The 25678-nt window shown below is 43.5% G+C and overlaps 2 protein-coding genes and 1 long non-coding RNA gene across 4 annotated transcripts; 2 read left to right on the top strand and 1 right to left on the bottom strand.

Annotated features, from left to right (window-relative positions):
- Positions 1–402: 402 nt before the first annotated feature.
- On the top strand, positions 403–2451 carry LOC118206896. Its single transcript, XR_004761269.1, has 2 exons — positions 403–822; positions 1176–2451. It is a non-coding gene; the product is annotated as an uncharacterized LOC118206896 (long non-coding RNA).
- Positions 2452–2524: 73 nt separating this feature from the next.
- rnft2 (ring finger protein, transmembrane 2) lies at positions 2525–12753 on the bottom strand. 2 transcript variants are annotated; one of them, XM_035380037.1, is made up of 10 exons: positions 12601–12753; positions 11995–12072; positions 11110–11597; positions 10709–10785; positions 10441–10541; positions 9532–9685; positions 6914–7063; positions 6248–6313; positions 3644–3745; positions 2525–3260 (listed from the first exon to the last, which is right to left on the bottom strand). In XM_035380037.1, exons 2-10 carry the CDS (start codon positions 12039–12041, stop codon positions 3126–3128), a joined length of 1320 nt encoding a protein of 439 aa, XP_035235928.1. In that variant the 5' UTR covers positions 12042–12072; positions 12601–12753; the 3' UTR covers positions 2525–3125. The 2 variants fall into 2 exon arrangements, with proteins under 2 accessions (XP_035235928.1, XP_035235929.1); XM_035380038.1 differs by lacking the exon at positions 12601–12753 and having other exon boundaries at positions 11110–11506.
- Positions 12754–12778: 25 nt separating this feature from the next.
- Positions 12779–16977, top strand: spring1 (SREBF pathway regulator in golgi 1). The gene is made up of 5 exons (XM_035380040.1): positions 12779–13559; positions 13655–13811; positions 14296–14447; positions 14876–14989; positions 15658–16977. The coding sequence occupies exons 1-5, from the start codon at positions 13467–13469 to the stop codon at positions 15739–15741; spliced, it is 600 nt and encodes a 199-aa protein (XP_035235931.1). The 5' UTR covers positions 12779–13466; the 3' UTR covers positions 15742–16977.
- Positions 16978–25678: the final 8701 nt, after the last annotated feature.

Consider the following 25678-nt stretch of genomic DNA (forward strand, 5'->3'; position numbering starts at 1 on the left):
TACACGGCTTTGTTTTTCTGGACAAGAAACATGTTCCCATCGCATACTATACTATATGCTTAGCCTACCATACGGTTTCACAAATGCGATGAACCACCATCGTTATCATTCCTTATCATGCATATTTTTAATAAGTTCGATACATTTCTGTAAATTATTTTAACCTCCTAGCCTATATAGTGCGGTATATATAATCGTACAATATGCTAAATTAATATTTGTGTGCTAGCCTAAATGATTTTGCATTCGAAATGCACCAAATATTTTCTAGCATCCACCTGTAAAAGAATGACAAAGGTTCGTTAGACAAGGCGAGCGCTTCAAGAGTTAATGATTACCTTTCTCTTTGGGGAAAAGATGATGTAAACCCCACATCATGTGACACTTTAATAAATAATACAGCAGAGAGAAACAAACACAGCGAAGATTTGATCCAGACAGCTACGGGGATCGCTTTCCACACAAAGAGTGTGAGACGGTAGGAGGGGAAAAAAAGATAAAACATTTTAAACAGAAATGTGTTGTCTCCCAATAGACCAGACTTTGCCTCCAGCAGGCGACTCTATTAGCGTCCAGGGATCAGAGCCCTGCTCCGGGGCACAGATGCTTGCTTCACGTCTGAGATGGATTGGAGATCAGTTGGAAAAAGGCAAGGCTATTGGGGACCGGGGCTCAAGTAAGAGCGCACCGAGAAACAGAAAAGTCTTGATTCGAGGCTTTTACACCGTATGCACAGCGATACAGATTACCGCCTTTTTGCTGCTTGTTAGAAGGCGACACCTGTAGGCGCACTTTCCTTTGCAACAGCGAAACCAGCAACAGGTAAGTTTCTGGAGGCGAGATGTTGAAGTAACGTTAGCTAATTATGAGTAATGCGTAGTTCATCGCCTGGGACGGGTAACAGCAGGGCTTGTGATATACTTCAGGGATTTCTAAATTATTTAATAACATCAAAACAAAACACCGTGCCGTTACTGTTATTGATTTTGTTCGATATAAAATATTGATAACCGTGAGCACAAATGTAGGCAGGAACGGTGGATTCACATAATTAAAGATTAGGTTACTGTAAGTTTATCTGACAAAAATAAAAGATACATGCAAGTATGCAGTCATACAGTCCTTACTCAGGCTGAGTTGAGTAGACTAACGCAAAATATGTTTATCTACCATAGATGGTGCCTTCAGGACCCTGGTCAAGGAGGGAGAATGGACAGCTCTAAGAATATATTTGCACTGAGGAAACTTATACCAGCACTGACCGATTTTAGAGCAAAGTCACTCGGAAATCTGACAAGTGTCCACGTACGTTTCACGGGCGTATTTTTCATGCCATCAAATCCGCGGAACCGGTCAATATCATTGGAGGCATTGACCCGTCAGGTTGACTCGGTCTACACCTGTCAAACTTGAGTTGCCTTCAAACGATTGTTTAATATCATTATCATCGTAATCATCAGCTACTGGTGTGCGTTCTGCATTTCATTTACAGTAGATACAGTAACAACCGCTGCCTACAAAAAACGTCAATACATCAATCAGTTGTCATTTTATTGATACACAAATGTGCTACACCAATAAAACATTTTATACCGCAACTGTGTTTCAAGATAGGTCCATGTTGTTTGGCTTATCGCATAAAGCCAAATAAGTCCATGCGGAGATCACTTGAAGCTACCTGTATCATACTGGCAACAACAGGAATAGTAGGTTGATGTCACCGTCCCTTGACGGTTGCCGAAGGGAAAAACTTACTAATATCGCTACTGGATCCTGGCGTATCAGACAGCTTAGTCGAGTTAAATCCAGCGTCCATTACGTTTTTTAAAAAAATCAGTAAACACGGAATAGTGAAAATGTACAGCAAACGTAATTCTAAGCAAAAAATACATTTGGAAGTTCACGTAAACGTTTTGACAAATAAAATGTGATCTGAAGTTATCATTTCAAAGAGAATGCTTTATTCTATTGCACTGCACATAATGAAATAAGCTACTACTAATTGAACATGCCCCCCCCCCCCCCCCCTCCCCCACGTTTGAGGACAAGGAGGTCATAAATGCATTCATTTTTACTGTAATTTAATGAATCTGAAATATTAAGTCGAGGAGGATGTGTCAAATGCAAACGATGTTGCTTGACAATTGTGATTCTGATTACTGAAATGTTTATACATACAGTTCTATTTTCTAGAACTTTTGTAAAGGGCTTTTGAGCTCAACTTTTGTAGCAGTGTTACCATAGATGGCTTTCCTTCAGTCCTACAAGAATAATAGTAAAGAGCATGTTGCAGCTATTTACATAAGCTATGTTTTTGTATCATTGCAGAATTGTGGTTTTCATTGCAGTTATGAATTTGTGTGTTTTTATAAATGTGCTATGAGATGCTATTAGACTACCTATCTTGTGAGATCTGTGACAATTTTAGAAAATAAAACTTTCTTTACTACATCTTTTCTGAGTGTTCCTAAGCATGAACTATTTTGACTAACATGCTGCAAATATAACTTTCAATTACAGGGTAAAATTTTCAATTTGTGTTTTAATTACAGTCCACTGCTTGAAAAATACACACTGTAAAACATTAGATATTGTACAACACCATGCACAGCCAACTTTGTCAAAGTCATGAGCTGACTGCAAAAAAGTTATTAGTCACAAATTACTCACTATGAAATGTTTTTTTTTTTTTGTTCTGTTCAATTTGTTCCGGTGAACAGAATTTTAATCTGCTCAATACTGGTCATTGATAGATATGTCATTACACCTCTGATTTAAGAGAGCGAACTACCCTCTGAATATATATATATATATATATATATATACACACACACACACACACATATATATATATATATACATATATATATAAATTTATACAGCACAATAAATAGCATTAGTCAAAAACTATCTATTTCCAAGTCGTAGCATATTTTCCTCTAATGCACAGTTGAAGTTAAAAGTCAAGACGGTGACTGTGTGCACACAATGGTTTACAGTAAAGAGCTTGTGTATAGCTGATGCATAAGCAAACATCACATTTTGATAGCTGATTCCTCCCAGGACTGGAGCCCCTGTAGGTGGCGCTGTTTTTGTGTGGTGATACTCCCCCTCCGTCTTGCGGGCTAGTAGATCTGGAAATGGGCAGACGTGGTGCCATCTTTCCAGCAGCGCAGAGTTTCTACGACCGTCGAGCGACACAGGGGACACGTCCGCTCGCGGTCGAACCACAGACACAGGCACTCCTCACAGAAGACGTGCTAAAAGACAGGGTGAGCAGCGCGTTACCTTCAACGAATGGCATGGGGCTAATTGACTGGTTCAATACAGGGTGAATGCCTTGAACTAGTATCACTCAATTCTGGTCATGGAGGGCTGCGGTATCTGCAGGTGACACTCGACCGACTGACTCAATGTATAACTATCCTGATTTGACCAATTGAGCCGCCTCTCTCCACGGCTCTGAGAAAGCCGTACTTTCAAATGGCGGTGAAACCAGCTCGACTGCAGTCCAATCGAGGAAAGCGGTTGAGCAGCACAGCCAGAAGCCGTTATTCGCAGGGCCATACATACACCGCGGTCTGGAGTGGGGGAGAGCAGAAGATTTAACTGAAATCAAACTTCAGGGGGCAACAGGTCTCACCTGACACATCAGAGCCACCGGCTCTCGGAACTCGGCCTGGCAAATGGCGCACACGTCCCCGGCCTCGGTGCACTGCTGGTTGCTGGCCCTCACGCCGTAACTCTGGAACACAACAGGACCATCATTACCACCAACCAATGCAGGCCTAAACCAGACTGCCTCTCACGCTGTAACTCTGGAACACAACAGGACCATCATTATCACCAACCAATGCAGGCCTAAACCAGACTGCCTCTCACACTGTAACTCTGGAACACAACAGCACCAAGAACACCATCACTAACGCAATCCACGCCAGACCTCAACCAGACTGGCCCTCACTCCGTAACCACGACACACGCAAAAGCACCATCACTTAGAAAAAAATATTCCTCTAAAGAGAAACAAGCCACATAAAACACTGTTTAAGTGGAAACAGAAGGTATTCCGAGAAGGCAAAGCCAGAGGACAATGGCAAGGGGTCCACTGAGCTACATTTTAATCAGCAGCTGAATGCACACTGTGCAGTGCTCAGTATCTGTAGACTGTCAGCTTAAATTTGAGGGGACCAAAAGCAATCAGACAAATAAAGTCACAATATTTAATATTTCTTTGAAAATCCTTTGTATTTGATGACTGCCTGAAGTCTGCGACCCATTGATATCACCAGAGGCTGGGTATGTTCCCAGGTGATGCTCTGCCAGGCCTGTACTGCAGCCATCTTCAGTTCCTGTTTCCACCACCGCCCCCCCCCAACCCCCAAGGGCTTTCTGGCTTGAGTCTTGTCTTCAGCAAGTGAAAAGCATGTTCAGTTGGATCCAGGTCGGGTGGCTGACTTAGCTAGTCAAGAACATTCCACTTTTTGGCCCTGAAAAAACTCCTTGCTTGTTTTAGCAGCGCGCCTGGGCTCGCTGTCCCGCTGCACGGCGAAGCGCCGTCAAATGAATTTCGAGACATCCGGTTGGATCTGAGCAGTTAAGATGTTTCTGCACACTTCAGGATTCATCCTGTTGCTGCCGTCAGCAATCACATCTCCAACGAAAACGAGTTCCAGTGGCAGCCATAGACGCCAGAACCATAACACCCCCGACACCATGTTTCACAGATGGGGGGGGGAGGGGGGGGGGGGGTACTTTGGAATAAGAGCCGTTCCTTTCTTCCACCACACTTTCCTCTTTCCATCACTTTGGTGCACATTAACACTTCTTATCTGTCCGTAACACTCTGTTCCAGAACGAAGTGTTTTAAATGTACTTTCTTATCAAACTCCAACCTGGCTGCTCTGTTCTTGATGCTTATCGGTGGTTTGTATCTTGCGGTGAACCCTCTGAGGCTGTGCTTTTGTGGTTTTCTCTTTATGGTAGCTTTTGGCGTGTTCATACCTACATCCTGGAGAGTGTTCTTGATCTGTTCGACGGTTAAAAACGTTTTTTTCTACACACCTGAAAGTATTTTTGGTCATCCACAACAGTTGTCTTCTGTGGTCTCCCAGGTTGTTTACTACTGCTGAGTTCACCACTGCTTTCTGGCGTTGACACTTCTTTGGTCCTCATGATGAGGGATAACAGTTAACAGACACCAAAAACCAAAATGCACACGTAGAATTAACTCCTTTACCTTCAATTAACGTTTGTTACCTTTTTTTGTGCATGAACTAAAGGTGCAACAACACACAGCTGGACAAAATACAGCTGAGCAGTCAACTGTCCCATTACATTTGGTCCCCCAAAATGGGGGGAATATGTATAAAAAGAGCTGAAATTTGTACACGGATCCTCCGATACGGATGTAAATACCCTACGATGAAAGCTTATAGCATGCGCTTTAACTTCAAATCATGTCGCCGTCCAAATACTTACAGACTGCACTGTATTCCATTTCTGCTGTAACAAAGTCAAACCTGGCTACTTAAAACTTATTAAAAAGCCAGTTCGATATTCTGATGTCATTCCTTCCACACATCATTGACAGCACTTCTTGCCTAATTTGTGCCACAGGTAGCTAGCTATCCCCGGGTGATGTAATGGTTGATGAGCCTGGGGATTCTGGGAGTAGAGAGAGGTGTGCAATCGGCCATTTCGTAGGCAGGGGTTGAGGGAGTTCATGGACACTAGAGTCCCCTAAGGCAAATTAATAATGTGGCTGATTGTGCTTCAAATGTCAGTCCGCAGTTCGGCGCTCACTGGAACGGTCTTCCTATTTTTTTGTCTCTGCTGTAAAAAAAAAAAAGCCAACAGCTGTCTGCGCTGTTTAACCGACTCGATGTGACAGCATCCGAAGAATAAAAGTGGGAAAGCCAAAGTCGCAGAGGCTGTCAATCAGTATTAGCATTTTCAAATGAAACCCGTTTCTGTTAGATTTCTTTGTTCTCATCTGTGCCTAGACCTCGATGAAACTAAACTTGTGTGAAAAAGTGCAGACGGCTCATCAAATCTAATTAAACCTGTAGTTTAATTAGGCAACCTCACTTAAACTCAAAATTCTCCACGATGCAGTATTGGAAGAAACACTGGCTGGCATGTATTTAACTTTGGGGCTGTTCAATCATAAACTGGTCTGGTCTCTGATGAGAAATGTCACAGGCTGAGATGACCTGGATATAAAAACGAACGCAGCCACTCTTACCTGGGAACTGCAGAGGATCCCCACGGCCTTCCGGATGGCGGCGACTCGCCCACAGATGTCGAAGGACTGCGAAGCAAACACACACCCGCCACACAGTGCGTCGTCATTTTCAGAAGTACCTCTTAATGCACTTTTCTCTCATTTCCATACATTCTGCTTTCTTGGCACTTCAGTCTCTCAGGTACTTCCGTTTCTTAGCGTTGTGTTCAGGCTTCTCTCTCATATGCCAGCCTTTAGTTTTTGTCTTTTGTTTTCACTCTGAACTGTGTTTCAGTTAAGATTTGATTCTGATTCTCTATTCTGTATTTGTTTGCCATTTGGGGTTTCCTTCTGTAATTACTCACCCCGTTTAAGAACGTTCACACAGAAAATCAATACTGGCAATAATGTTAAAAGAAAAAAGAAAAATGTGTACCGCAATCTGGCATGGTCTTTGCCACCATATTACAGGAGTGATTTTGGACCACATTCTCTGTGGGTCAAGGAAATAATCTGCCCCCATTTGCCAGGGTTGTTCAGTCTTATTTTTTTTGGAAAGATCTCCTGATCAATTTGACTTTTCATTTAATGATCAATGTAACACACGTTCTGATTGGTTGATAGGTTAATTGACTTGTAGATTGATTGCTAAATAACATAAAGAGCCACCCAGGAGCCCCCTTTTACCTTGCACAGACTGTAGATTATGATCAGCATGGCCCCCAGGAGGTAGCTGCTGGACGGGTCCTCCCCAACGATGTACCTGTACCACAGCTGGATGGGAACCAGCGCTCTGAACAGCTGACTCAGCTCCTCGATCAGCAGGTAGAGCTTCCCCTGGGAGCAAGGACACGGAGAGACATGGGGTCCACAACTAGACCAAAAATAGGCAAAAAAGCACACAGCCCTCTCTCTTATAAGTCTTATAACTCAAGACTTATAATGTATTCCATAAATACGAAGCACAATGAAGCACAAACGTCTCGACCACAGCTTCGTTCAATGTGCTAAGCGTGCAAAAAAAAAAAAAAAAACTAGCGCTTCATATATTTATGGGATAAATCAGTTGAGTCGTAGCGCTGGGCTAAAGCAAAAACATGCACCCACATGGGGCCCTTTTTCAGGCCCAGGTTTAGGGGTGTCCTAACCTGGATAACCCCTGGTCTGGCACAGCAGAAGCTCACTGTGACTGCGGCAGCAAGCAGCGCAGCACCATCCGTGTGCCTGTGCAGAAGAGTTCCAGTGCGCCGCTCTTCCTCCTCCCTCCTCACCCACTTGTGCCCTTTCCTCGGGTGCCACTGATTGGAGAGCCTTCAGCGAGACCGAGGGACGGCACCTGGCTGTCTTCACCCCCCCCCTCGCCTGAAAGCCGAAAGCCGCTCTGCCTCGAAGACCCAGCCCCCGCCGGCTCCAGCACGCCGTGGCCGCGGTCCAGCGCTCCGCGGCTTCACCGGCGCGCAGGCAATTTGCCCACGCCGCACGGAAACTGGCAGAGCCGTCTCTCCACCTGCTACCCCCGCGGCCACTCCGGGGCGACGGAGTCGGGCCACGGGCCGTGCCCTCGTGCTTTAAGCGCCCGCGCCCCCGTCCCTAACGACGCGCCGCGAGACCCCACCGACCTCGGTTACGGCCGGGGTCGGTCAATAGGCCCGGGGAACCGCAACTGGGCGAACCAGAATGTATAGCTCTCCACATCCTCTTCGGCTCCTCCATCTTAAATCAGTGTAATGGCGCTGTGCATTTTACCTGACAAGGATTAATGACCGTTCCCTGGAGACCTTCCAGCTCTGAGACAGGGGTGCGGACCTCTGCAAACAAGCAATTTATCTTTTCTTTTGTCCCTGTAGCGCCATCCTCGGTTCCTCGAACTGGGCCTGGACTTCAGCCAGAGACGAAGACGCCCGCGCACGTGCCGCCCCCCCCCCCTCGACCGCTACCTCATTAGCTCCCCCTGACCCTCGCACCTCCGTTTCACAATCAAACGGCGACTGGGGGACAGGAAAGCCCGTGGCTTCAGGTGTGCACGCCGCGTTTTCATTGGTCCCCATTCCTCGAGGACAGTCGACTGACAGAACTCGCTTGCCTGTCTCTGGGGGGCGGGGGGGGGGGGGCGAGCGGCAGAACTGGCACGGACGAGGACGAGTAGAGCGCAACGTCGTTTTAAACTAGCAATTAACAGGTTGGCCCGTCACAAGTGCGTTTCGCGAACCCCGAGCCCGCTGCGAACAACGTTTCGATGGGCAGCGCGCTTCTTGATACTTTTCCCGCTCTAAAGCGAGTCTAGGGCAGGGTGGCGAAGCCATGACCTCATCCGCTGAAAGCAGGCCACTTGGGCCAGGGTTCAGGATACGGGCTGGGGGGCGGGCCAGGGGGCGGGCCGGGGGGGGCGGGCCGGGGGGCGGGCCGGGGGGCGGGGCCAGTGGCCGAGCGGGGCGTCCCCAGCTGACAGGCGCGCAGCGATAATGGCTCTTCCAGGGAGCGGTGACTTCACCCCGGTGCTCCTGGGGGAAAATGAGCTCAGTGGCAGCAGCGGCGGCGGCGGCGGCAGCAGCAGCAGCCGGCTCTGCTGATTGGTCTGTTCCGCCTGTGCACCCGGTGACCTCAGCACACGAGCTGAACACTTGCAGAAGGCCTGGGTCGTGCTAGCACTGTCGCTAACAGGGTGGCACTGCACACAATAAACCTCACCATGATAAACCTGTTACATCAGGATACAGTATGAAATATATACATACTCATTTTTCATTTCAGTTCTGTTTCAATTTATCAAATGCTGGTAGTCAAATGTCTTCAAATGAACATTAGGAGCAAAGGTTGTGAAAATACCTCACTTTGTTACCAGTAATATTTTTCCTCACATATTTATTTTTTTTAAAAGTAATGATGTCATTTTATTGCAAATTTTCTTTCTTTTTTATCAGCATGAGGAAACTACTGCAGATATTTGCATCATCCTATTGCTGCCATGCTACGAGTGGTGGGAAATTTGTCTGGAACCAAACAGTTACTCTGGATTGATTTTATAAACCACCATGTACGCCAATGCTGGTTCACTCCTGTATCTGACCACAGTAAAACGCTTTCACTAATGGCACACGAGCAGTCTGCAGAGGTACCTCATGACTTAACTCAAATAAACAACATGGCTGATTAAAGTATTAAACGATTAACGATAGAATAAAGATAGCATTAACTCCTCCCATTCCTCCCTCCTATTCTAAAATAGCACGCGCGTGTTTGTTAAAACCATTGAACTGCATATCAAGCCCACTGATGAAGCCCTGAGTGGATCTGCAGGCTCCTACCCTGGATTTGAAGGCCAGGAGGATCTTCGGCAGGAAAAGGACGAAGCACTTGAGGGCGATGGTGAAGTATTTGAGGACGAAGTCAGTGATCCCCACGGCCCAGATCAGGTCGAAGAAGTCAAAGGTGTTGATGTTGGGCTTCGCGAAGATGAGGCTGAGGAAGAAAAAAATACACTGAGGACGATCTCACGCAGTCTACCGAAGAAAGTTTGAGGGCGGCTTGCATTTAAAAGCTTTGAGCGCTCAGTCAGAGCCATTTCGGCACACAGGCTCGAGGCCAGGGAGGACCAGTCTTATCTGAGAAGGGCTGGTGTGGACAAAGGCTTCGTTCCAGCCCAGCACTAACACACCTGATTCAACAAATCGACTCGTTCAATCCAGACATTGATTTGTTCAAGCATTTAGTGCTAGAAAAAAGAACCTGGCGCCCACGTTAGCCCTTCTGGGCTAAGACTGGGTACCCCCTGCAATAATAACAACCAGATGCAAGAAGAGCAATACAGTGAGCCCACACAAACTATAACGCAAACATCGAACCAAAAATGGTGAAAAAATGGCGAAATGATACCGAATACTCACAGGATAAGGAGACAGAATGAAGTGACAGACTCTAAAACAGAAAATAAAAATCATACTGCTGAAAAATGTGTTAAATAAACAAACATGAATAAATTAACAAATAAATCATAAACTACGAATAAATAAAAAGAGGAGTGAAAACATTTGTGAAGTGCCAATTATCACTGCATTCAAGTTTCAGTTAATGGTTTTGGCCAATGTCAATGCAATTAAACTGTTTAAACAAAGAAAAACCAATATAGAAGTAGTCTGGTGTACGGTAAACATATGGTTGTAATTAAGTACTATTAATATTAAACAACTGACAGACAGGATGGCATTTGAAGCTACCTATTGTGCAGCTCCTCAGTGCCGAATGTGTAGTAGATATACGCAGTGTTCCCAGAAAGGAAAATGAGGATCCAGAGAGCGGAAAACACAGACCTCTTTTCCTGGTGCGAGCAACATACAAAAGATGCATGTTAGTCACAATGCTTTCATTCATGAAACAGTGTCACGCGTACGATAAAATTAACATCAGCCAATGTGCCCACGGCATGCCGTGAAGTTTCACACCAGAAAGTTCCGTTGTAAACAAGAGAGAGCGGTTTAGTCTCACCCGTAATGACACCTGGTGTTTGAGAGTCGAATTGGCGAATGCAAATGTGCTTGTCATCCCAATGCACACAGCAATACCTGCCAAAGGTAAAAATGAGGAATCTATAATTATGAATCCTTTTTTTTTTTTTTTTTTTTAAGTATTTCTCATTATGTCTTATAAAAGCCACTATACATAATTGTATTCTAGCTACTATGTATACAGAGTCCTCCAAAAGTTTTTTTTTTTGCTTTGGATTTGAGATCAAAAGTGGATTTGAGATCAAAAGTTTTGAGATCAATTTGAGATCATACTTTTGGAAGGCACTACATATACATAACATTTGTATTTACATATACACACACATATACATACTGTATATATTTATATGTGCATGTACATATATATCCAATACTCATTACCGAGCTTATGCTGGAAGCAGACTTTAGCGAGGAGGATGAGGATGAAGGGGAAGCCCTTCTGCAGCCAGGAGACGACGGCGCGGAGCTCGGACAGGGCGGGGGCCGGCGTCGAGGGGTCTTCGCCCGCCTCGTCTCCGCTGCCATGGCGATCGGCGGAGGTGGCGGCGTGCAGCAGGGAGGAGCGGTGCTGGGGGGGCTGGTGGTAATGGTGGTGGTGGTGGTGCTGGGGCGGGCGCGGCAGGTAGGGGGCGCTCTCGGGTCGGTGGGGGCCCTCTTCTCTGGCGGAGGCCGTCATCTGGATGAAGACCTCGGGGGGCGAGCCCAGCACCAGGCCGGCCGCCTGGAAGGGGGCGGAGCTCACGTTTCCGGACGGCACGCCCACCAGGCCAGAGAACAGCTGCTGAGGGGAGGGGGAGTCTGGTTTCAAGCAGTCAAAGACTCCGCCTTCATCCAGACTGCTCTCTGATCCAAGAGTTTGACTCCTGCTCCTGCAGCAACAGGCATGCCTCTCAGGGGAACACCGATACAAATGTACAACACAGCCCTGATAGCTAAAATCTGCCTTTTATTAACCCAGTTAATTCAGTCAAAACAAAAAAGCTGCAACGTCTCCTGAGCCCGAAGATATCATCAACCAGGACATAAGCTAAACAGAGACATTCTGCTTAATGCAGCTTTGTAAAAATGACCCATTGATTAACCACACCGTCATACATTATTCAACTAGCAGTGAATCAGAAGTGCTCACTACCTTCTCGCATAGAGCATCTTCCCCTTACACCTGACCGCATGCTTGAACAGCAGCACCAAAGCGTGCAAGATGACTCTTGAGCAGAGGCGAAACAAAAACCCTTTTCAAAATGTAACGTGTGATTTCTCCCAAACCTTTCAGGGGGCATGCCATCGGTGTTGCTGCTGTGTCTCCTCTGCATGGCATCCAACTCGTCTCCATGTGCTTCAAGTCTATGAAGGCAGGAATACAGGGATTGCAGTAGTGTCATAAGCGCAGCCGGGTGGATACAGCGGATAATCGGGAGCGACTATACAATTTACTTAGCATTTAATTGATATGCTCGGTGGCCACGTTTAACTACACATTATCACAATGTCTGTACAACATGTATCCAGTAAGGTAGCGAGCTAGTTTCTGTCTGACACTCAGAAGCGGAGTTGGCCAGCTATTTCTTAAATGATCATGATAGCGCTTGACGCATCCGAATTAATTGTGCCTTCGCAGTTTTGAGGAAAGGTTTGTTTTTCATATGCATTTGGCCTAGCATCAAAATGAACGCCGAGCCGGCTAGCTTCTCTTGGAATACCGTTTTGACAATGCTATCTATTCCAGCTAGCTACTTTGCACTGCAAGTGTCACCACAACAAGCTGCCTGACATAGCTAGCTTTTGACACAAAAACTGCAATGCAATGCATTCTGTTCACTTTGTAAGATAGTTCAGCTACTAAAACTACTTTAAAATAACTCTTAATCTTACCCAAAACATTGTGAGGTTTTTTCCCTTATATTCACTTGCAAGGAATTAAGTTTAATTCAATTGTTGTTATTTTGCTTAGAGCTAACCTAAGCTAACTTGGCTAGCAAGCTAGTTACTGTTCCTCTTCCTGTGGAAAGGAACGTTGCTACGAACGTCGACCAATCAGCGTCTGTCTTTTTTTACGTAACTTCCCCTGTACTTCAATTGTTTGTTTTGCTGAAGACAGTTGATAGCTAGCTATGTATGGACGGGACTACTGCGAATAAACTAAACTGATTCGTAATTTGACGGTCGTATATTGCGAAACGTTTACGGTCTTTTGTTTTGCCTATCATTTGATTATATGGATGGCTCTTTTGCGACATAAGAAGCTATGCCTTGTGCAGATACCCTTGTCAATGGCGAGGCATTAACCGTGTTAGCTAGCTAGCTGAGATTAACTTTTTTGCCCAACCATACCCGGCTAGTGTTAGCTAGCTAGCTAGCGATGTACGTATGATATTGTATAACGGCAGGTGTAACCTGCTTAGATGTACATTTGTTCTGTCGTTGTGAAGAATTCTCTTATGTATAAGACATGGGTTAGCTTGCTATTTAGAAAACCTGTGTGGCCGTATAGCCATCCACCTGACTGTTCTTGCCGATAATCCTGATAGCTACCCTGATAAATCGGCTATATTTCCATTACAAGGTACCTAGCTAAATATTAATTACAGAAGCTTATTTCCAAACAGTTTTCCTGTCAGAGGTGCGTGCTTAGCACGCTCATTTTTCAGTACCGTTTTTTTACTTGATAACAGCCGGATTTTATTTCATTAGCGTGGATTCATAGGCCAGGTGGCCCAATCCCCTAGAACAGCTTCTCCATGGTGTTACGCAGACTCTTAAGAAAACGTTGGGTTCTAGGTGTGGTGTTTGGACTGTCACTGATCTACTTTCTGACCAGCACCCTGAAACAGGTAGCGAAGCATTTTGATTCTCGCTGCGTGGAATTCAACGAAAGCAGTTTTGCTCCTTTTTAGTAACAAATGAAAATGACATCCCACTTTTACAGGAGGAGAGGACAATACGTGATCGCACCCTGTTGCAAGCTAGGGACCCCGAGCACCGCATTGCATGGAAGGTTCGGTTCAATTTGGGCAACAGCAGCAGGCAGATAACGCAGTGTCGGAACTCTATTCAAGGAAAGACGCTTCTCACGGATGAACTGGGTGAGTGATGGGTAATATCGCGCTACTGGGATCAACCTGTCAATCTTGCCATAATTGCAGTATTTTTTGTGTGAACTGGCGATGTAGTGGATTTATTAGTGCAGTGCTTCCCAAACTTTCTGCACCCGTGACCACTTACAAATGCATGTTCTATGATTCCACTTATTAAAACGGAACCTTTAATACATTTAAATACGGAATTATCATTTTAATGGAGATAGTTCAAAGCTATGTATGCTAACAAATGTAGCGTTGTCAATGGAAAGGGTATGATGTACTGTACAGCACTTTTTCTTTTAACTGTTATTCTCACTGCCGTTTTCAGTCAACCATACGACTCAAGGTTTGTCCATCTGTATTAGGCCTACTGTTCCAGTAGCAGATTGTGTGACGCTTTTTGAAGAAACGTGTGCTATTCATAGTAATGTTCAGGGTTTCTGTGTGGAAGCCTGAAGGCATTTTTGTTTTTGGTAACGGTTCTCAGGTTACGTCTGTGAAAGAAAGGACCTGCTGGTGAACGGGTGCTGTAACGTCAACTCCCCGAGCTCCCGGCAGTACATGTGCAAAAGCTGCCTCCTCAACGGCTGCTGCAGCATCTACGAATACTGCGTGTCCTGCTGCCTGCAGCCCAACAAGGTAACGCCTGGTTTATATAGCGCCTTTCCTTTCAGTGCCTCAGAGCGCTTCATGGTCGCCACGGTAGCCAGAACGCTCGCCGCATCTCAGCGGAGGTGGAGAGGGGGAAAGACTGGTTAAGCTAGTTAAACTGGGTGGTGATTATATGGACATGAGGTTGTATGTGACACAGCAGGAAAACCGTCTTTAGCAAAAATGGGTTTGGACCCTTAGCCTATAAGCATGTATTGTGAGTGGCCTTGTGAGTTTCGCAGCAGACGTACGGTTCTGGGCTCAGTCCAGATTTGTCCCTTCCTTCACCCTCAGAGTAAAATGAAAGCCTTTGCTTCTGTGTTCACTTACACAGTTTGTCCCAAGTTGACGACTTAGGTCAAGTAAACACAAACTGTGTTTGCTGATCCGCTCCCGTTCCTCTGTCCCCTCTCCAGCAACCCCTCCTGGAGCGGTTCCTCAATCGGGCAGCAGATGGCTTCCAGAACCTGTTCACTGCCGTGGAGGACCACTTCGAGCTCTGCCTGGCCAAGTGTCGCACTTCCTCCCAGGTCAGTAGCTGAACGAGTGTCAACGCTCACCACGGCAACACTGACCATGGCCAGGCCATAGGAGAACACCGGCCCTGCTTAGGGTCGGGAGAAGGGGCAGGGTGGACATCAGACAAGGAACATGGTCTATGGGGCCAGAACATGTACATTTATTACATGCAGTCTAGGCTGTAGCCAGGTGCCCGTTATAATCTGTCTGTGCACCATAATCCTCTTTTTATGACTAATTCCCCTGCAGCCAACTGATACGTATTACTTGTGTACAAGTTTTGAAATCATTTGTGACAGTATTACTGCAAACAGAATGTGCCTCAGTGTGCATGGAGGAAATAGCCTCTTTCATTTTATGATGTGTCCCCTTCATGGTACAGTGTACAAAACGCTTTTCCTTCAGTACCAGGCCAGAAAGAATGGGACCCTCTGGTGCTCTTCAGTAGCAAGTATCCTCATTGGCTGCCCTATGTTGGGAGCAAACCCAGAACATATTTTTATCAGCACTCATTCTGCAGGGTAGGCGAGCGTGTCTACAGCAGTTCTCCACAGGGCGTGTCAGAGTTCACTCAGAGGTCATGAGCAGGGAAAGTAAACAGCCGCAGAAAGTGAGGGTTTCGCTCTGTTGTGTGGAAATAACCTAACTGTGCTGCCCTGTGCTTATCTTTTTACACTAGAGTGTCCAGCATGAGAACACCTACAGAAACCCGCAAGCCAAGTTCTGCTACGGGGAAAACCCCCCCGAACTGCTGCCCATTTGAGAGGGCGGCAACCCTGCGGACGCGGACTCCGCCCAGGCTCTCGCGTGGTTGACAGGGGGGAGGGGAGGGGCCACTGATGAGCTGACAGGGCAGAACTCCCGACTTCCAACTCCCAATCCCAGGACGGGCCCCTGTGGCCCAGAATTGCCGCTTGCAAGAAAGTTGCCGGAACGTTCCATTGGACAGTAGCGCTCGTACGTTTTTTTTTTACACTTCATAAGTGCATCCGACGCCTCTTTACTTCATCAGTGATGATTATCAGATGTCATTGACTCATCGGTGAAGAATCTCCTCACGCCATTTCTCCCTCCGGAAGTGAAGACGAGGAGTATTTTTTACGAATGACATCACCGAACGACATACCGAGCAATATTTACCTCTCTGTCTCTGTCAACGCTCTGTGGATGGCTGTTCATACAATGTGACTTAGGCCGTGTAACCAATGCATGCATTCTGTGAAGGAAAACTTAGGCGTTTGACATAAATGCTGGCTTCATGCCTTGATCTCACTAGTCTCAACCCTCCATAAGGGTTCAACTCGTTTCATAATAAACTAATGGTCTTAGTTTGGCATTATTCGCTCGCTGGAACCCTCCACCAGGTGTGTTCAGTTACCTTTCTTTAAGAATAAAACTTTTTTACTTTTCATAATAGTTATGAAAGCCTGGCCCTTTCTCCCAGATACTGCCATTCTGAATTGCCAACCTGTCCCAGCTCTGAAATAATTTATTCTGTTTTTTAACATCAATTTTGTATTTAGCTCATTAGTCAAGCATCGTAATGGAAGAATTTGAGCTTAGAAAAAAAAAAAAAGGCATTTTGACATCCCACTTCCAAAATGGTCTCGTAGGAAATGTGAGGTAACTGGATGACCTATAATACATTTATTTAGCAGTTTCATTTAAGATATTAAGTAAAAATGGGTGATATATTGAACAATATACAACCGTTTTTTTGGCATTTTATCTGTTGACTGAAGTGTAAAAAGCCTATAGACTTGACTGCTGCATTGTTTTGCAATAAAAAAAAAAAAGTGTTTTACACTGTACTGCTATAATCTTCAGTGATTGAAACATCTTATGTGATTGGCTGATTTTAAATGCAAAAGACCTCAGCTTGAATAATGATTCTCGCGGACAGATGGAAGACTGTATTGTACGTTGGATACATTCCCAAAAAGGGAAGAACATATCTTGCTTGAATTTAATTGCACCCATAAACATTAATTTTCCTCTCGCTCGTTTGTTATCCTTTGTCATTTGAAAAGAAGACATCGGCGGGTATGACATGGCGGCGTTGCAAAGCGGCGCCGTCCAGGGCCTGGCTTGGTGATTGCCAACAAGACAAGGTAACCCCCTCAGAGCTGACACTGTTAAATCGCAAGCTTTCTGTGCCTCCGGGCGAAGTGCAGGATTGGCATGGGGAATACAACCAGTACCGAACAATTAATCATCCTGATTGCTAAGAAAACAAAATCTGCATTATAATTAAAAAAATTAATAAGGCCCAAATACAATATCCTCCCCCCTGGCATCTTGATTAATGAGGGTCACATGCTAACTTTGTTTCAAGTTTGAAAGCAAGATGTTGTAAGCCCAGCACTTTTAATTATCTAATTTCACTTTTAGGTTTTCTTTCCAGGCTTGTAAAATTAAAAGCGGAAACAAGGCCGTTTGCTTGGGCTGTTGGACTGAAGGCCTGGACGGGCGTACCGCTTGTTTTCAGGGTGGCTCAGTTTAGCGCTAAGCTTAACTCACTGATTGGTTAAAGAGCAGAACTTCATTTGTCCTAACAAAAGGTATTTGTCTTGCACACAGCCGCTCGCAATGAGTCTGCACATCTTTGCTATTCCTTGGCCTAAATTGGCTGCTGACAATGTAAACTACAAAACCCACAAACACTGCGGGCCTCCAAGGCTTGATCCTGCCATCTTGATGAAAGCGTATGACTGATGCTTTATGGTAAGACTGGTTGGACCTGGTCATTCATAAACTCATTTACTAATCTGGTAACAGCCTCTTCTAGTGCACAGATGGAAAACCTTTTTTGAGATTAGGGCAATTCCATCATATTACAAATCGAGTGACATCCCAGATTAGTCACAGTGAATATAACCTGGTCACAGTCAATCAAGCCTATCCTCAGCCTCCGAGAGTCACAGTTTCCTTCGGTGTAGGATCTGTAGGAAGCTATGTGTCAGCTGCGTGGCCCAAGGGGCTTTCTCATATAGTGTCATTAGGTTTCCTAGAAACCGTGTCTTTGCACACGCGTGTCCGCGCATGTGTGTGGGTGTGGGTGGATGCGTACATACGTATATACATTAGGGCTGTACTAGCAGCATGATGCAATGATTCACCAGATCCTTCACGTTGCCTGCTTCGGTCTAAATGGTTCTATTTGTCTAAACGGATGAACCTTTTTTTACTCTCCAGCCTCTACCTTCCTCTTGGTCTACATGTTTGTGTGAAGAAATCAAGCTTTTTTTCTGTCCTTCCTTGCCAGCAAGGTCAAACGGTTCTCCTTGGGTTATGTGACTTCTATTTAATGTTTGCGACGCTAGGGTGCAGCAGTAACAAAATTAATTCTGGTAAATAAAATCAAGCAGAGATCAGCAAAAAAGAAAAAAAGGAAAAAAGATGCTAAAAATACAATTTTTATTTTTTATCAGAAAGCTGAGTAAGGAGGGCTAGATAAGCATCTAATGACTTTTGTGCACAGAAATCTCTGAGAGCGTGTTGTGTTGTGGTATTTTATATGATGCTTTATAACGGTCACAGTTCGCGGCAGGTGCTGGGGCCTATCCCAGCATGCATACATTACCTGATACATTACCTCCACTATTTTTTATTAAGTTTTATTATTGAAAATAAAGACAATAGTGACTATAGTGCGGCGATGAGATGGGGCGCCTATAAATTTGACCAGGCAGGTGAGGCGATAAACACCTGGAATAAAAGCCATTTTTTAAAACGATGTGCTTTTCTTGGTTGCCCTGAGCATAATTGAAAAACAAGTGACTTTATTCCAAAGAATAGAGGCCAAATGTTTGTTTCTTATGTTTTGCAAGATGAATCATAGCATGCCGAAGGGTCGTGAACCTTGGCCCTGCTAGGCTGGTTGTGGGGGGAAAAAAACAGCTGAAAATTTTAGAAAAGATATTTTATTAGCAATATAAATAATGGCATACAAAATAGATCTGTAAAAAATAAATATAGTCAGAAATATAAATTATACATTTCTTATGAATTATCTCTTTGTTGACATTAAGACCATTGTTTATAATAAATTATATTGTTCATATTAAAATGAAAAGGTCAACATTTTAACAAAATATGACTGTTTGAATGATCACCACAGGACAACAGGGGTAGGGGTGGGCATTGGGGAGAGAGGGTTTACAGAGATTAAATAAAATACAAATACATTGTATTATACTACATCTTGACCTCGAGAAACATATTTCAGCACGATACATTTCACATAAAAACAGAAATAATTTAGTAAAATATTTAAATATAAAACATACAAACTCCTCCGTAACCTTAATAGTTTCTAGTGAATATCCAGTACAAAAAATATAAAACCTCATATCAGCTGCAAGCTGGATAAATATCCTAATACAGTAATAAAAGGCACAGAGTATGTAAACATGAGACATATCATGACATAAATAGTACATCCGGAATCATAATGCAAGCAGTCAAGTTCACAGATGTGTACGTTCATGGGTTGTGTGGCATGATTCTATTTTTCATACCATTTTTTTTTTCAAGCATAATCAAGAGCTCACCACAAAGCCAGCTCTGAACGTACGTTTTTTAAACACAAAAAAAAAAAAAAAAATACCCACTGGGTGCTATTATGATTTGTGTAAGATTAACAATAGCCACTCATCTAGAATCAGGCAAATATCAAGTGTAGGCTTAGGCCAATTGCAGGATGGATGAATAATTAAAATCAAAGTTAATTTAAAAATTAAATTAAATAAATTAAATAAATTAAATAAATTAAAATTAATCAAAATTCAGCAGTATGCAAAACTGAATATCAGGGTAAAGTAGAAATTTACATTCTATCCAAAAAGAGTGGTCGAGACTTCTTTTGTCCAGATACCCCCCCAATTACAGTGGCAGTAATAAAATGGATTTATATAGGTGACGTGATTTCTATAGGTGATTTTTTAATGGACGTTGGTTCAGCCACTCTGCCAACCAGGCCAAGAACGTATTCGATAATTTCAGCACGGTGTGACCCCATCGCTTCTTTTTGTCAGTGTGCCAGATGGTTGGGGTGGTCGGGGCGGGCGGAGTGGCTGGGGTGGCCTGGGCGGTGGCCTCGGGGCACGCCTTGGCCGAAATCAGAGGAAGGAGATGGGACCGGACCGACTCCGTCACGTTTCCGAGACTGAAGTCCAGGTCTGTGGCCATGGGATTGAGCTCTTCCTGCTGTTCTCGGACAATTTCGAGAGCGGCCTGCATGAACCGGAGGCCCCCTTTCACCCTGTGACACACCTGGTCCACGGGGAGGGTGTCATTGGGTACCTGAAGCTCAGGAAATCCATTTTTCCAGGCTGTGACGCCATTCTCGTTATGCTGCAAGATAAGAGTTCTGTTTAGGCCATGACTTTTATTTAACCCTTATCTATCCAGGTAACACCCGTTGATGAAAGAGTTCCCTTTATCTGATGTATAGACCTGGCAACAATGACAGGCCGAGTGGTTTGTTGCAAGCCAGCACAGTTGCCAACTGCCTGCACCCAACACAAAACAGGGAACGCAAAGGCCCACTCATATCATACGGGAGATTGTTGTGAGAGTAAATCAACAGCATTTCAACACAAACTAAGGGCAATAGAGGATGCCCTGATTTTTACAACTTGAACTTGAAATTAATTTAATTTTAAAACTTGATTACTGTACTAGAATTCCTACTAGAATTCCTACATCACATTAATCATGTTAGTAATACGATTAGAATAAATATATACATTCTTTTTTTTTTGCTTTATGTCTCCATCTTCCATTTTACCATTTGCCACTGGACCAGGCCTTTGCTAATCATTCTAGACCAGTCCCTTCTGCATTTTCCAAATCGTATCTAGAGCTGTTTTAAGAGGACGCAAACACCAAGACATTTATCTGGCAAACTGTCTACCTTCTAGCACAAGCAATCAGGCACATGTGCTGTAAGAAGCATTTAAATAGAGGAAGAGTTAATTTGGTTTTGTTGGCTCCACCTGGAAGGTAATTACCAATCACCAATCAGGTGAGTGTAATGCTGAAGACTTTGGTGGCCAATCTCAAATATCATTTATTTAAGCAAGAAATAATTTAGCTTCAATTGGTGATAAGAGAGCAAACTGAGTTAAAACAAAAGGAAACCATTAAATGTTTGGCGCACCTTTCTCTGCCTGATGACATCACATTAGGTAACCTAGGTAATCCCCAAGCATGTGTATGCAGGTGCGGTTAAATGCATTGTTGTCCTAATGGGGGTCCAAATGCTGATTACCGTGTGTGTTGAATAAAGTTCTTACGAGAGCCGCAATCGGGGAGTGCCTTTATTCCCATTTTGTTCCAAGATTAGAAATATCTCATACAGTAGATAGCCAATAACTAAATAACAAGCGACTTAAACATCAAAAACATAACACCACGAGACAGCTAATAATGCATAAGTACATATTAACAATATAAGCAATTGACCGCATTAATGATCACTTATGCACAATTGGTAGCCACAATTATGTGCACCTGAGCGCTTTCTGCTTCTGTGCTTTTTTTGTGCATCAGTATGTATGCTTAAATTAACCTTTTTTTATTATTCATTACTGGCTAGTCTGCAGAATAATTTAGGTTACCTTTTAAACTTTGTGCAATAACACTTCTCTAAGCTTGGATTTGAAAATTGAAACCTGCAGTAATTTGTACATTTGTCCTTATGTCTCAATAGAATATTTAATTGCAATAGGTTTTGAGTATATTCCATTTCTGTGAAGGGCTATAGATGTTGAACGGTTCGTCGGCCGGGTGATTTGTCAGAGAAAACCCCGGCAGGTGTCGATTAAATCTACCAGAATTCAGGAAGGCTCAGGCCACAGAAACTCCAAACTGAACCGACAGCGGAACGCCTCGGGGACTGAACGCACAGACTCGCCAAGCTCGCGGCGTGGGAACCAGCACGGTTTCTAGCATCCCGAATCGGGGAAGTGGCGCTCACGTGACCCGTCCGAAAAGACAAGCGGGTTTTCCTAAAGACAGTTCTGACTGAGTGAGTGATGATCACATGATCACACAGTAGCTGCTGAGCATGGCACTGGATGGAGGGGCACAGAGACATCCATACCGGTGTCCAGGAGCCAGGGCATTGGGATGGGGAGGGGGGGTAACATTAAATTCAAAATCCCAAAGTGGCACTGCAGTAACACACCACCTATGGGGTATGCATGTTTTACTGCACTGACTCAATGCACGCTCTCTCAATCCAATGTGTTCATTTGGAGTCATGTACATGTATAATTTCCGTAAATCAATTTTTAAAAAGTACTTGCAAAATAAATAAATAAATAAACTGTACTAATTCCCAAATTCTCAATGCAAACAAAAACAGTATGCTGACTTAAGATAAACTTGTAAAAATAATTATTAGTGTTCCTCCATGTACCACTGTTCAACCTGAAAGCATGATAATAAATCAAGAACGCACTAACCCATGGAAACTGAAAGTCACACTATAAACTGAGAGAGAGAGCGATGTTTACTTACATACAAGGTCAGGGTTTCATGCATTTTCTTTTGGATGAGTCTTGCCAATGATACAACCTTGGGTTTTTCGTTCTTGCTTGGTGGCACAGGATGAGCGATGAGGCCAAGCACCATCACGCACATGCTCAGTGCCCTCACTAAACCTGCAAAACAAAGGACTCGTCATGTGAGAACATGGTCCCCAGAGTGTAGTGCAGAATTCCGCTTCATCAAGGTGATGTCTTCACACTGAAGTGGATTGCGAGCAAACCTTCCAGTTTATGTTCTAATCTCTTTACTGAAACTTTACTCAAACCTTTACTGATTGATACAGATGTCCTCTCGCCAAATACAATCACGGGTCAATTAGTTGTAAATAAAAATGCTCGCAGGAAATACGGTTAAATAAATTACGCTCAAAGTATGTTCAAATAATTATAGGAAGCATAGAAAATTCTAACAAAGGTAAATTTGCTTTTGATTAAAGGACAGTTACCTGCTGTCGACTTCATGAAGAGATCCTCCAAAGTTCTTGTCTCTAGCTTTTACTCAGACCTCAAAAAGTTATTTGTACTCAGTGAGCAAATGCACATTTTTATAGACCTAGTCTTAGTCATGCTTGGAAAAAGTTTATGACGATTACAGTTTCTGTACTGCAGTGCAGATGGCAGATTAGATTGACAGATAAAAGGACTGGAGACTTGAATTTAATCCTTAGATTCTGATTGATTTGACATTTCCTTCTGAAATTGAAAAAAAGTACAAGTGCTATATACATTACATAAGCACTGTACTTAATATATTCAGTTGCATTTTTGCATTTTTCTATTTGTTGGATTCAAAGTCCCATGGTTTCACTTTTTTAAAAATCCAATCAATCAAAATAAATACAAAACATCTCAATGAACCTTCAACAAATTATATTAAACAAATGAAATTAATGAATAAAATAAGCCGAATTTTAAAAAATGAGATATTTAAAACAGAAAATACACAATATTACTACTCCCAAATGTATAAATAATCTTTAACATTTAAACTGTATGAAATGCCATTGAGCTTAATTGTAACTCTATTCATTATGATTTTTTTTGGCATAAAAACCCCATTTGGTTATATTCAGTCTGTCTCGTCAGGACATTGCCAGTTGTTTTGTCAGCTGATGACTTCAGTCATTTCTCTGTTTGTAATGGATTGTGTGCTGAAATTATTAAAGCCTGATAAATTATTATCATTTCCTCCTACATCTACAAACTGACTAAGTGGCTAAATCTGTCTTGCGTGTCAGGACCAAACTTTCATCAGAGAGATTGTGACACGGCTGTATCTCTGGAAAAGGGAGATGTCTCAATGGTGTGGAAATATGGGAATCGCGCTGAACGTATTTTCCTTACACCTGTCATGTGTGCGGCAACCACATCCTGTGTGTCTCTGTCCATTCATCTACTATCTAACCCGCTTATTCCTGGGCAGGGCCGCAGGGGAGCTGAAGCCTATCCCAGCACACATTGGATTAGAGGCAGGAATCTGAATGTGTCCCCTTACTGTTCTGGTTTCCCAGTTCATCAACTGAATAGGTTCCAAAAACTCACTGTGCTCTTATTGTCAGTTTTTACCATTGAATTGGAATTTGATGGATCAGTTGGGGGGAGGGGGGGGTTACCTTCCTTATTCTTCTCCAGATTTAAGAGTAAAAGTTCAGAGTTAAGGGTTAATCTATCCCTCTCAGTGAAATAGAGATGTGCTTCCCAAGTATGGGAACAGTAGAGTGAAATTTTCTGCTGCATAGGTAATGCATTTGGATTTGAGATTAAAAGATGAATAGGAGACATAAGTACCATCAATCAATTTTTATTTCATGGTTTTTATGCAAGTATGCACCCCCAAACTCTGGAATGCCCTCCCCCCTGACATCCGTACCTCAGACTCACTCACCTCCTTCAAATCTAGTCTTAAAACCCACCTCTTTTCCCTAGCTTTCCCTTGATGTTTGTCTCCCCCCCCCCTTTGTTTTTCTCTCTGAATTGTATGTTTCATTGTATGTATGTATGTACCATTTATTGTAAAGCGTCTTTGAGACCATGAAAAGCGCTATATAAAATACATTTATTATTATTATTATTATTATATCTTTCACCATTTTAGAAAAACAGCTAAATTTCAACAGTAATTCACTCCTTGAATTTATGGACCTGTATGGACAATCTTTTTATGTTTTACTTTTTTTTGTAAAAATTTATGCAGGGTGGAAAGATGAGGGCAAAAAAAAAGAAATGTTTTGCCACCTTCCAGAATGTTTATTTCTCTTTCAATGCACATTCTCCAGTTCAGTGAGTTCAGGAAATGACTGTTCAGCCAATGCACCCTGGCCCATCTTGCCCTTTATTTAGTGCCCATAGCTACCCGTTCTTGCTAGTCTGGTCCGGCTTACTGGCCACATCTGGCGGCCATCTTTGATGCGATTGGCTCCGCATTAACATTTCACCATGCATCAAGAGCTCTAGAAATTACACAGAATTCTGGGATCAAAACCAAAATTGTCTTTAAGGCTGCATTGCAACAAGACTCAGAACATATTCAGTGATTTCATTTTAGGAATATTACATTACATTACATTACAGGCATTTAGCAGACGCTCTTATCCAGAGTGACTTACACAACTTTTTACATAGCACTTTACATTGTATCCATTTATACAGCTGGATATATACTGAAGCAATGCAGGTTAAGTACCTTGCTCAAGGGTACAACGGCAGTGTCCTTACCCGGGAATCGAACCTGCGACCTTTCGGTTACAAGCGCAGTTCCTTACCCACTGTGCCACACTCCGTCCTCCATAAATGAATAAATGAACTGATATGAATGTAATGTATAAATGTAAAAGAAAAAAAAAAGTTCAACCCAGAAAATGACAGATGGCAGAAACAAAGAACATGACAGGGCCCAACTTGCATCAAGGAAAGTTTTTTGGCCCAGTTTCTCAAAATCTTAAAGAGTTGCAGCATTTCCTAAATTGGGTGGATGTTGGCGGATGGAAGGACATACTATCTCGTACTGAGGTGGTGACAGAGCCGATGTCATCGAGATCTGATATTACAGTAACATCCTGGTCTCTGTGGAGACCACGCTCAGTCCCCATATAGTCCATCCTGCTAAATATAATGTTCACCTGGTGACCTGTAGGTTTCGATTGA

Source organism: Anguilla anguilla, chromosome 10, assembly GCF_013347855.1.
Source record: "Anguilla anguilla isolate fAngAng1 chromosome 10, fAngAng1.pri, whole genome shotgun sequence".
In the NCBI taxonomy this organism is placed as follows: domain Eukaryota; kingdom Metazoa; phylum Chordata; class Actinopteri; order Anguilliformes; family Anguillidae; genus Anguilla; species Anguilla anguilla.